Genomic DNA, 13,439 nt, shown 5'->3' on the forward strand with positions numbered 1-13,439 from the left:
AGAAAAAAATATTTTTCCTTAAAAATAAAAAAACCCTCAAAAACAGCTGCATCTAAGTCCTTATCGTGATTTTTTCCTAGCTACCTGCGTATTAACTACTATCAAACATGTAAAGACCAAAATATATTAAAAATAGCAAATTAATGAACAGTACTTTTGTTTTCCTTATTCATACAAAATAGGGCTCGTAATGTGGCTCAATGGTCGATTGCCCCTGAGTTCAATCCATGGTACCCAAAAAAAAGAAAGAAAAACAAAACAAAACAAAAACATATAAATAGTTGTAGTAGTAATTACATATTTGTCAAACCATCATATCATATACCTAAAATAGGAACACTTACTATACGTAAATTACACTTCAACAAGGTAAATTTTAAAAGGAGGGTTCATACTGATACTTTCATTTTCTAAAAATTCTGTACTTTTTTCCACTAATGAATATATGTTACCCTTATAACAACACCAACAGCGTAAAAATTAATCCCATCTTTCTTAAGCTACAAATTTTGTCGTGTCATTTTGTTTGATATGTACTTAAGAGAATGTAATTCGGAGATAATTAGAGCAAAATCAGACACATGTTCTGAAGTATTATATGTAAGCCAGTACTTGTACCAAATGCTTTTATCTGAAATTTCATACTATAAAAGATATAACTTTATTTTATTAACTTTTTGTTTTTAATTTTAATAATATATCTAGCAGCTCACAGGTGCCAAATTCTTCCTAATAATCTTGAATTTACCTTGCTAGTTCATCAGTGCTTTCACATGCCAACAAAATAGCTTCATGGGATAGATCTGCTACTGTATAATTCAAAGCATTTGACAAGTGTGTTGCATGGTGTATTGAGGTATCGTGGAACTCCACATCTATGGCATTGTCATGTTCATCATTATAGCAGCGAATAATTCCAATTGAGTTCCACACCTACAAATATATAAGATAAAATACAAGTCTGAGGAAAACTGGAAATAAAAAAATCAGTAGGCTACAGGAGTATGAATTAACAATACTGTAACTCAATCTGTATCAAGGTTTAAGTTATAGAAGCTATCACATCTCATCTAACTCTAGTTTCAGGTAGCAGTAGCAGTATCAGAACTATAATTACTAATTATTCTTTTCTTCCTGAATTATAAGCATATTTATTAACAAGTTGAGTATTTAACGTTTAAAAATAAATTACATGACTTTTTAAAAACCTCAAAAGAAACATTTCAAAACTTTAATTTATTTATGCTATGTCTACAAACAAAAAAATTTTTTTTCTGTTCCAACTAACTGGTTTACATTATAGGATAAATAATATATTTTAATAATATATGGCAACATAAATTGACAGCATTTGGAAAACTAATCTTCCACTAATGTCACTACAGGCTCACACTATGCCCTAGTATTTCTAATAAAATTATCGCCAATACTTAATTATATAGTCATTTTGAATATACCTATGTATTTATAACTATAAATAAAACTATATATACTTAACTAAATAATTATACATAAAGTATTGACATTAGTAAGAAAAGATATTACTTGATGATTACTGATGGTAGTAGTTTTGTGAATATTAAACATCACCATTTTTATTTACAAAAAAAATTATGCCAGGTCTTTATCTTTCAAAAAGACAATAGGTAAAATTCCTCAGAGAATAAAACCTCAAATATCCAATAAACAGGATACTAAACTTCTTAAGCTCTCAAACTTGAAGCAAAAAATAATAGTTCATCAATTCAAAAAGTATATATTTAATGCCTACTGTGCAATATCTTGTTTTAAATGCTATCAGTTTAAAAAAACAGGGTTGGGGGTATAGTGCAGTGGAGAGCACTTACCCAGCATGCTAGAGGATCTGTGTCCAATCCCCTACCACCACACACACACACACACACACACACACACACACACACACACAGAAACAAAAACCAGAAAAATCTCTATCCTTGCAGAGTTTACATTCCAGGAAAGTAGGGTGAAGAAAAGGGGCAGATTCCCCATCTCCATTAGTACTTATCACTCTCTAATACATTACTAGGAATCACCATCTAAAAAGTATCTTCTAACTAGTAGTTTGGAATCAGAATAATCTTCTACATAATAAATACACGAGAAACAAGGTTTGGACATCCAGCCATGAAGTATTTCAAGATATATAGTCATATTTATTTAGGTTCATTATGTCATTTTGCAAAACAGAATTTTTTCACATAATTTTCAATAATGTTGAAATAAGAGTAAAACTGAGTTAATCATAAAATAAATCAACCACAAAATTATAATCAACCAAAGTGTTCCAATCCATTTAATCAAGGTTTTGAAAAAAATGTTTTTTTTAAAAATCCAACACAATAAACTATCATTAGAAAAAAATGCTGAGAAATTATTTTAAAAGTTAAATGTAGATCCAAGGCTTACCATGAATCTGTGAGTGAGATGTAAGGGTGTAGAGCCTGACTGGAATGGCTTTTGCCGGGGAGTTGGAATGGGCCCATCATAAAATGGCCTTTGGGATGTTATAAGTGGTAGATTGTGAATGCTACCTGCCTGATCTTCCTCCTCCTCTTTGAGAAGACCAGTTTTTAGCATTGTAACATCTGCAATACAAAGAATATAATGAAAAGAATCATAAATACCAATAATCTTGGAAAAGAAAAGCATTATGGAATCTAAAAACCTTTCTATTCATACTTAAAAGTATGATGGTTGCCTTAAAGTTTTTTGGAAACTATTTAATGTTTAAAAATAAATGATAAACATCAGCTAACATACGGTTATGCAGACATGAATATGTGGCAAACATTTTCTTGGAAAGGGTGAAGTGAGACTGTCATTTAAGAAAAATAACTGACAGAATTTGTTGCCAGTGATTAAAACTGAGAAAATCAAAATATTGGAAAACTTATATTTGCTACTATAAGCCTGACAACTTCCTAATATTTAAAAACTTCTAGTGAGGATTGGGGATATATATAGCTCACTGGTAAAATGCTTGCCTAGCATACATGAGGCCCTAAGTAGTCCCCAGTACTACAAAACACAAACAAAAACTTCTGATGAGATTGGTTATGATATTAACAAATATATTTTATTTATTTATTTGTTGGTGCCAGGGATTGAACTCAGGGGCACTCAGCCACTGAGCCACATCCCCAGTCCTAATTTGGATTTTTTAAATTTAGAGACAGGTTTCACTGAGTTGTTTTTCCTTACTTTTGCTAAGACTGGCTTTGAACTTGGGATTCTCCTGCATCAGCCTCTCTAGCCTCTGGGATTACAGGTGTGCACCACATGCCCAGCTATATAATTTTTAATGTGCCAATGAGGAAGGTCTATAAACCTCAGTGAACCATTATTTTCCAAATTACAAAGCATGTGTTAAAAGTTAAATATGGTTTAAAAAACAAACAAACCATTCAAAGTTCAAGTTAATGATTTTATTTTTTAATATTTATTTTTAAATATTTATTTTTTAGTTATAGGTGGACACATATTCGTATGTGGTGCTGGAGATCAAACCCAGTGCCTCACGCATGGTAGGCGAGCACTCTACCACTGAGCCACAGCCCCAACCCTAACTAATGGATTTTAATAATAACAGAGCTGAAAATCAGTTCACTGAAGCTTCCAGATTCCACACTGAAAATAATCTTTAAGACTATCATGTAGGCTGGGGATGGAGCTCAGTGGTAGAGCACATGCATATCACATGAGGTTCTGGGTCTGATCTACAGCACTACAAATAAATAAATCACACACACACACACACACACACACAGTATCAAAAACTATCTATAACTCTTTCAACAGGCTAATAAAATACTTCTCCCTTCACATATTACATCTTTTGAGTGAGATAAAATTTTCTTCATCCCACATACTTCAAGTACAAGCAATACATGGCAATAAATTTAGTCCAGGAGCAGATGAGAGAATCTCTCTTCTACGTTAGATACCACAAAGATTGTGATGCCACCATTCTTTCTCTACTTTTTTAATTAACAAAAATTTATTCACAAGGGGGCTGGGGATGTAGTACCATGCTTGGTACAATGCTTGCCTTGCATGCACAAAGCCCTGAGTTCAATCCCTAGCTTTGTCTCCCCACCATTCCCCCCCTCCGCCCCCTCACAGGGCACAGTGGCACATGCCTATAATCCCAATGACTCAGGAAGCTGAGGCAGGAGGATCATGAGTTCAAAGCCAGCCTCAGCAACTTCATGAGATTCTATGTCTAAATAAAATATTAAAAAAAAAGGATGGGGATATGGCTCAGTAGGAAAGTGCACCTGGATTCAATCCCTGGTACCCGCCCCACGTTTACACTTAATAAATTTATTAATGCTATTTTAAAATTTGTTTTTATGTCCAGTATGGTAAATAAAAATAGACATAACCCCCATAAACAAATGTTCTTTAGAGATCTTCAAGATTTTTTTAGAATGTAAAGTGCTCCTGAGTCCAAAACTTATAAAGACTGCTATTCTATAAATATTATATGACTTAAATGCAGGAAAATTCGCCACTGTACATTGGCATTTTACTAGTTATGTTCAAATGTATTATTTTAGTATACAAGTTGTTGCAACAGGCACTTTATTTGAAGGTGTTAAATTATAATCTCAATTTATTTAACAGACATAATAGTATTCAGTTTAGCTACTTGAATTAGCTTAGTAGTTTGCATCTTTCAAAAAACTTATTTATCTAAGTTGTGGAATTTATGAGCACAAAGTTTCATACTATCTTCAAAATCTTATTTGGTTGTATTTTATACTTTTAATGAACCTCAATTTGAATAAGCCATATTTTGAGACTGGGGATATAGCTCAGTAGTAGAGCAATTACCCAGCATGCATGAAGCTCTCAGATCAATCCTCAGTCACACACACACACACACACACACACACACACACACGCTAGCCATATTTTAAGTGCTCAACAGCCACACATGGCTAGCATCTACCATAGTGGATAGTATAAGACTATAGGTAATACCTATGTTAACTATTCCTTGTTCATTTCTTATATTAATAATTTGTCTTCTCTTTCTTGATCAGTCATGATATACAGTTTTCTATTTTATTGACAGTTTCAAAGAAGTAGGTTTTAGTTTCAGTAATTTTATGGTTTTTCTGTTCTCAGTTTCACTGGATTCTGCTCATTATTTCCTCCCTTCCTCTTTGGTGTTTAATTTCTTCTTTTTCTAGTTCACTAAAGCAGAGGCTTAGATCACTGATTTGAAACACTTTTTTTAACATAAGGATTTGTTGCCCTACATTCCACAAATTTACTTTATCGGCTTTAATAAAAAACTGAAAAATTAAACAAGGTGGATTATCACATGCACAAGTCAAACTCATACCAACTGAATTTTCATCATCTTCTAGAACATGACTTCGTTGTCTAGCATGACTGGAAGCCAGCATGAGGTCATCTTCATCGTCATCATTTATAGCCCCTCTTGAAAAAGACGGCATCTCAACTGCATTATCATTTAGAAAATCATCAGCATTACTTGTATTATCACCATCAAAAAGATCGTTGTAATCCTCTTCCACTCTGCTAGATACCTTGAATAAATTAATATAAATTAGAATGCATTAGTGAATTATTTGGGGAAAATTACTCAAAAGGCACTTTTTTTTTTTTTTTAGTGCTAGGGATTGAACCCAGAGCCTCATTCACACTAGGCAAGTGCTCTACCACTGAATTATATCCCCAGATCCCAAAGGCAATCTTCCAATATGTACTTATAAACCACGGTAACTAAGCAAATGCCTGAAATATAAGCATATTATACTCCTTAGTTAAGATATATTTGTTTTAAACAACCTCAACTAAAGTGGTAAAATTAAAGAAAAACAAAGGAGGCAAAGATATCCAACATATTTAATCATATTTCCTAGAATTATGAACATACCATTGCAGGTTGGATGCCACTGTAAACAAGTTTTTACATCACTTTACACAAAGTAAAATAACAAGCAGATTCGTGGAAAGAGTTTACAAGTTACTCCTACAGGATAAAAGAAACTGCACAAGAACTTCTAAATATATTTAAGCATATAATTTGATGAGTAATTAATAACTAAATGTTATATTTAACTATTCCAGCTACAGTCTTAAAAGTTTATGTACTAAAGTTGGCCAAAAACTTTTTAAAAAATTTTTCTTATTGGAAATTGAGGGTTGTGCCTTATATTTATGATGAAGGCTATAAAATATTAATAGGTGTTGTGACAGAAATATGTGAAGAGTGAAAGCAAAAAGGAGAGTGGTCAATTCTAGATAGCAGGATTTAAACATTTTATAAGAGGTAACCTTGGAATTAAAAATTTTTTTCTTAATTAAAATTTTGTTTTTATTAATGTTATACATGCTTATGTACTAGTCAGTTTTATAGTTTAATAAATAATATCCTAGTATTATTTTTTAATCATATATAATAGATCCTATTAATTTCTTTCTACAGAAAATGAAGATTTGGTGGCCTTTTACAGCCACCAAGTTCATTCATGTACATTATTTTCCTATCCTAATCCTCCCAATACAGACAGGTTCTGATCTTCATGTAATCGATGCATAGTATTTATATTATTAAAATCATGCGAGTGAATAGAAGGAAGACTAATAGAGTATGGGAAGGGAATCAGAGAGAGGGAGAACAGAAAAGAAAGAGGACATGATGGGGATTAAAATAAAGAAAACTATATTCATTTATGACTATGTCAAAATGAACTCCACTATTATGTATAACTATAATGGACGAATAAAAACTAAATAAATTTTTAAAAATTATATAAATGCTATTCATGGCTGAATAATAACAGCCAATTCTTACAAAGTGTTCTAGATACTCTTCTAATCTACATATTCGTTTCATCCTCATAATAACGCTAAAAGGTAGGCACTATTCCTATCTTCCTTTTAGAGATGTAATATATTAGAATTGCTTTTCCTTTCTTTTACAACTTGTTGTCTTCCCTGTAATTAAGAATCTCTTGCCAGGCTCAGTGGTACACACCTGTAATCCCAGAAACTTGGGAGATTGTGGCAGGAGGATTTCGAGTTCAAAGCCAGTCTCAGCAAAATCAAGATGCTAAGCATCTTGTGAGACCCTGTGTCTAAATAAAATACAAAATAGGGCTGGGGATGTGGCTCAGTGGCTGAGTGCCACTGAGTTCAATTCCCCATTACCTGCTCCCCCCAAATCCTTTGTCTCTTTAGGTATTTTTTTTCTCATTTTTTTGTGTACAGATTTTTTTGGTACAGATTTCCAAAGAAGATTCTTCCAATCTCCTGCCTGAAAAGCATAAGACTGGCTGACAATATTTTGAGAGTCAATTAGAAGTGATCAGGGAATTTCGGCATCCAAGTACCTACACTTTGATTTAAGTCTGTGTTTTCAGTACAGTATTCCCTATTCCTCCTTTCATCCAATGCTGCTCAACTGTACTCAGTATTCCTGAACCAAGGAACTTCTCTTGTTACTTTTTCCAAAGAACAAACACATCTCTAACATTCTGCCAGAATATATGTGGGGAGGGCAGTTACCCAGCTGTGCACAATGATATTGAGGCTGAAAGGATCTTTTTATTAAATTAACCCTGTTGTCAGTCCCACTTTTAGAAGTCCCTATTGCTACCAAGATATGCCAGGGAATTTAGTCAGGCACTCCAAAAGTTTTACCTCAGTTTCTACCCATTGAGGTCTTAGAATCGAACTTTTTGAGAACCTAAAGGTAGTTTCTTCCGAGATCAGACACGTTCATGGTGGTATGGCAGTAGACATAAAGTAGTTTCTAATCATCCTTCTATCTTATAGCTTCCCAAATTCTGTTTAACTGTTTTTTTTTTTTGTTGTTGTTTGTTTGTTTTTTGTTTTGTAAACCTCAAGAGATTATTCATTTCAAAAGCATTCTTTTCACACAGGTCAAGAACTTTGTATGTTCTGGCTATACTAAATACACTCACCTACCTTGTAGATCAAGACATCACCTCCTTCAACTCAGTATGGACCAAAAGAATGACCAGAAGACAACATTCTTTAAACAAATAGCAGTCAGGGGTACAAGATGTATTTCAGCAACCATCTACCAAGAAGTGGAAAACTACCTAGGGTCCAACTACTTATTCCAACTGTGGGACACAAGGGGAAGTTTCAGCATCTGGTTCTTGATTTTCTTGTACCATTATTTACATGGTCTCTGTGTCTAGCCTATTGGACTTACTGCTATACATATGTTATTGGGTGGCCCAGTCTTAAAAGGTGCTTTGTGAAGTTTGGACTCATACTAAGAAACCCACAGAAAAGCACTATCCATGTAGGATTAGAAATTTCCTACTCAAGACTGTTTCAGAGAAATCTGCTAAGGCTTCCTATATTTACTTGGGACTGTTCAAACTGTCTTTTCTATCCTTTTAGAATCAGATTGTCGTCATATATGTGCAAAATGCACTCCTTCTACCTTAGGGTTAAGAGCAGTATACCAGGAAATTTAAGCTAATAATTTTATATAATTTGAAACTAAATTACTATTTTATTACCAAAGTCAAAATTTTATATTCCCATTCATTATTTCTAATTACATTTGACATAGAAATGACAAGACAAGTTTGCTTATTTTTTAATGTTTTGCATTTCTGGTTGGAGTCAACTTTTCTAAATGAAAATACTTTTTGATCCATTTATGTGTGTGCGTCAAGAAATTAGGGAATCACACATTAGAATTTTTAGCAAAATACTAGATAATAAAATATGAAAAGCTGAAAAAATTTTTCTTTATTGTAGTTTTAATGAAGGCTTCAGGAGAAGCGGAGATAAATGGATGCATTTAGTCTGCAACTAACTGGAGGTCTAAATTAAGACTTGAAATATGAAAAGGTATATTTGTCACATGGGGTGAATAATGAATAAAGGCAAGGAAATATAAAACAAGGTGGCTTATTTAAAGCACTGCAGCAAAGCTATATGACTAAGCAGAAGAGCTGTAGAGGAAACTGTAGGCTAATTCAGAGTAGAAAAAGTTTACAAACCAAAATGAGACCTGTTACAACTCTTAAGTTTTAGCTATAAAACATTTACCTAACAATCCTCAGAATACAGTATTATTAAAATAGTATTTAACAAAGAAAATCCCTTGGGAAGACATACAGAGGGAAACAATTTCTAATACATTTGGAAAACATTAGGTTACACAAGTTGAAATGGTTACATAAGCTTAATTATTATTAAACACTAATAATAATGTTATTACTGAGCATCTAAGTTAGTAACTGAATGGTACTTTTATAATAAAGTACGATAATTTGTGATGTCTTCCAAAGCTCCAAAAACACTTTGAAGAAACTGTTTGACCATATTACTTATTACCTTCCTGCTTGACATCTTTCCACTGGAGTCACATACATTTTCCAGGAGTCCAAGGTTTCCCTCTGCATCAGTATAAGATATTTGACCACAGGTAGGATGCCAGGCCAGGCCACAGATTGCATAACCTTTCTCATGTTTCACCCTAAAAACAAATAAAGTGGGCTCTTAAAAACTGTCAAGAAAACATAAACTATACAGTTATTTACATAATTTTAATTAGAAAGGGTGAAATGACTTTTAACAATCTAAAAGCCACTATCTTCATTCTCATTAATAATTAAAACTTTAAAATGTTTCAAAATAAAACAAAATATATAAATGAATAAAAGCAATATGTACTGAATCATACCTTTCCATGCAGTCTTTGGTTTCCACATTCCAAACTATAATTAAACCATTAATACTACCTGCAGCTAAGTATTGCCCACAGGGAGACCAGGTTACTATATTGAGGGTCTATAAAAAAAAGAGTTAATAAATAAATAACAATTGTATATAACTTGAAACTAAATTATTACTTTATTACCAAATTTAAATTTTTATATTCCTATTCAATATTATTTCTAATTTGACATAGAAATGACAATATCAAGTTTGCTTTTTTTGGTGGGGGGAAACCATGGATTAAACTCATGGGTACTTAGCCACTGAGCCATATCCCCAGCCCTATTTAGAGACAGGGTCTCAGTGAGTTGCTTAGCACCTCACCATTGTCGAGGCTAGCTATGAACTCAAGATCCTCCTACCTCATCCTCCAGGGCCACTGGGATTACAGATGTGCTCCACAGAGCACAGCTTCAAGTTTGTTTATTTTCAAACTTTCTTTTTCAATAATATTCAACTATTGCTAGCAGTTATTACCTTGTTTATCATGAGCAAACTATACTGAAACAATTTTAAAAGTAAAATCTAAAAAATTATTACATTAAAAAAAAATACCAAGTATCTTCTTAGCATTCACCATCAAGATAAGGAATTTTATAAGCCATTGCTGACCTATTGGGGCCTATGCTTCCTTCATTGCAAAATATTTGTATGCATGCTTGTGTGTTCGAAAGAGAGAGTGAGAGATAATATAGATCAATAACCTTTGCTCTAAAATTTCAGAGACTATGATCACAAGTCTCAATGAAACTCACTTAACAATAAAAGCCAATCAATGATAATTCAAGAATAACTTGTTATAATTCTCTGCTAGCATTAAATTTAACTTCTTATAAATTAAAAGATTTTCTTATCAAATCTCACAAAGGATAAAGGTAAGATAAGACCTATATATATCCAGTTATTGATAGATTGAAAAAAAGTTCAGGGGATAGAAGGTAGACACAGACACAGCAGACTGTAGCTGTTCTTCACTTCCAATATTTAACTGCTACTGTATTTTGTGAAGTTTTCAATAAAAACTCTCTGTAGCCTACTTAAGAGTATCAATTACAAAACCTACCTGAGAGATGAAACTGTCTGAAAGATCAAATTGATTATTCCAAGTGTCTCTTCTATATAATTTTACAGATTTTTCCACAGGAACTGCCAATAACTATTAGAAAAGATAATTTAAACAAAAGTTTGTATTAAATTCAATGTGAAGGGGAGCAAAAAGGCATATAATTCATCCAGATAAATTTATAAGGTGTATAAGCAAATTTATTCAATCCCCAGTACCAGGGGTAAAGTTCATGAGACACCAAAGGGTATGCTGAAAGCCTCCCTCCTGTCCCTAAATTCTATTTCTACACCTCAATGGCAATTAAGCATAGATTACACAAGAATGTGTACATATATTTAAGTATATATACAAATATTTAAATATATACACACACTCCCACTTTTTTTAGTTAGTAAACATTTAAATATATACACACACTCCCACTCTTTTTAGGTAGTAAAGAGTAGCATCATACATATACCTACTATTCTACAACTTGATGTGTTTTACTTAATATATCTTAAAGATTATTCCATTGAAGGACATAAAGATACACCTCATTCTAACAATTAGAGAAACTCACTTTCAGAACTACCATAATTGATTTTACCAATTCTTGTAAATAAACATTCAGAATGTTTCCAATCTTCTATTACTAACAACAGTGGTGCAACATTTTTTTTAGTACATACTTTTAGTGCATGCTATGAACATGCTCATAATATATGCCCTTAGAATTGTTAAGTCATCTATTCTGATAGAAACTACTGAATCTTCTTCCACACTGTATCCAAATAAATTTTTCATTTTTGACCATCTCTGATAAATAAAAATAATGTAGTCCATTATTTTAATTAGTACTTCTGCTAGTATTAAAGGCTGCATATATTTTTAACTTTAAAACCTATCTGTGGGCTGGGGTTGTGGCTCAAAGGTAAAGCATTTGCCTCACATGTGTGAGGTACTGGGATCGATTCTCAACACCACATGTAAATAAATAAATAAAATAAAGGTCCATCAACAACTAAAAAAATATTAAAAAACAAAACAAAACAAAAAAACCAAAAAACTATCTGTATGGGGTTGGGAATGTAGCTCAGTGGTACAGTGCTTGCCTAGCCAACCTGAGGTCCTGGGTTCAATCCCTAGTACCCATCTCTTTACTAAACACTAAATTCTCACATATACTTTTGTCTATTTCTGTTTAATATGTATGTGACTACTCATGAGTCAATAATGAACTTCTAATTCTCATAGTATGTTTTAATATCTGATTGGTTTAGAAGCTTTCATCACTTTTCTTTTCAATGATTTACTTTCCACATGGACTTGAAAATAAACTGTCTTATCCTGCCAAACACCTAACTGATATTTTATATTTGAATGCTTTCAAAATTATGAATTAATTTAGGGAGGAACTAACATCTTTATGTATATAAAAAATTCCCTTCTAAGAATAGAATTTGTTTTCTCTGCTCTTAAAAGCATGTTGAAGTTTTCTTTACATACATCTTTCACATTTCATGGTATTTTAACCTGGCTACTTTATCATTTTTGGTTTAACAGTAAAGGAACTATTTACTTTCATTATGTTTTCTAAGTGGCTACTGTTTGTATAAAAGACAGTTATTGGTTTTTATATTAATTATGCTTCCAGTTACCTTACTGAATTTTCCTTCTCCTTCCTCTTTTTTTTTTTCCCACCAGTGCTGACGACTGAACCCAGGGCTCCTTGTACACACCAGGGAAGTGCTCTACCACTGAATTGTCCCTGGCCCCTGAATCTTATTATTAGAAAGTTTTCACTCTCAGTTGATTTTTCTTGGGATTTCCTCATACACAGCCTCTCATTTTAAAAAAACAAACATTGTCTTTCTTTCTTTCAAACTTCCCTTAACATTAAATACTACCAATAAGAGTGGACATAACAAGACTGTTTCTATAGTTCTTCTATTAAACAGAATGTAAAGAAAAATATGCAATTAATTCAGGCAAAACATATACTTCAAAAACAAACTCCAAAAAATTTAAATGTTTCTTAAAGTATTTCAATATTTTTTGGCATATGGCTCAAAAATCTACAATCTAAATGAAACAGTTGAAATTTAAAAAACTATTCTTACATTGAAAGTTGACAAGGATCAAAGAAATGATTCAAAAACTGAAAACTAAGAGTAATTTACCTTCCCATTTTTTGGCTGCCAAGCAAGTCTGCAGATGGATTTTGCATTTATCATATCGTTGCATTTTTGTAGGAGTGGCCAACTAATAGCACATGTCTGAGTTTAGAAAAAAGAAAATTTATTTCCCCTTATGCAAATTTCCCCAAAATATATGCAGAACTGAGTATAATTAATAGGTGGCTTCTTCAAATTGATATATATTTCAAAAAACAAAGCAACTTAATGAACTTTAATTCAATTATAATGCCTCATTAACCTATACTGTTTTAAGTTCTTCAGAGGTATGAAGAGTACAAATTTTTAAATTAGTATTTTTTATGTCTAATGAGTAAATAACATACTGAATGAATAAACACACATACACAAATCCTCAGTATGCTAAAATCTTAATGTGTCTCAAAGAATAAATAAAATTTGAAATGTCTACCCTAAAATATCAAGGT

General features: G+C 32.3%; 1 protein-coding gene across 4 annotated transcripts in view; it reads right to left on the reverse strand.

Moving 5' to 3' along the window:
• Window positions 1–13,439, reverse strand: part of Wdhd1 (WD repeat and HMG-box DNA binding protein 1) — a 53,944-nt gene that overhangs the window by 32,208 nt on the left and 8,297 nt on the right. For all 4 annotated transcript variants that reach the window (XM_078049934.1, XM_021735055.3, XM_078049933.1 and 1 more), the window contains 7 exons: window positions 12,997–13,092; window positions 10,832–10,924; window positions 9,734–9,840; window positions 9,385–9,526; window positions 5,375–5,582; window positions 2,428–2,606; window positions 749–933 (listed from right to left, as the gene is read on the reverse strand). In XM_078049934.1, coding sequence (XP_077906060.1) covers window positions 749–933; window positions 2,428–2,606; window positions 5,375–5,582; window positions 9,385–9,526; window positions 9,734–9,840; window positions 10,832–10,924; window positions 12,997–13,092 — 1,010 coding nt within the window. The remainder of the gene's footprint in view (window positions 1–748; window positions 934–2,427; window positions 2,607–5,374; window positions 5,583–9,384; window positions 9,527–9,733; window positions 9,841–10,831; window positions 10,925–12,996; window positions 13,093–13,439) is intronic.

The sequence above is a fragment of the Ictidomys tridecemlineatus genome, chromosome 5, assembly GCF_052094955.1.
Source record: "Ictidomys tridecemlineatus isolate mIctTri1 chromosome 5, mIctTri1.hap1, whole genome shotgun sequence".
In the NCBI taxonomy this organism is placed as follows: Eukaryota; Metazoa; Chordata; class Mammalia; order Rodentia; family Sciuridae; genus Ictidomys; species Ictidomys tridecemlineatus.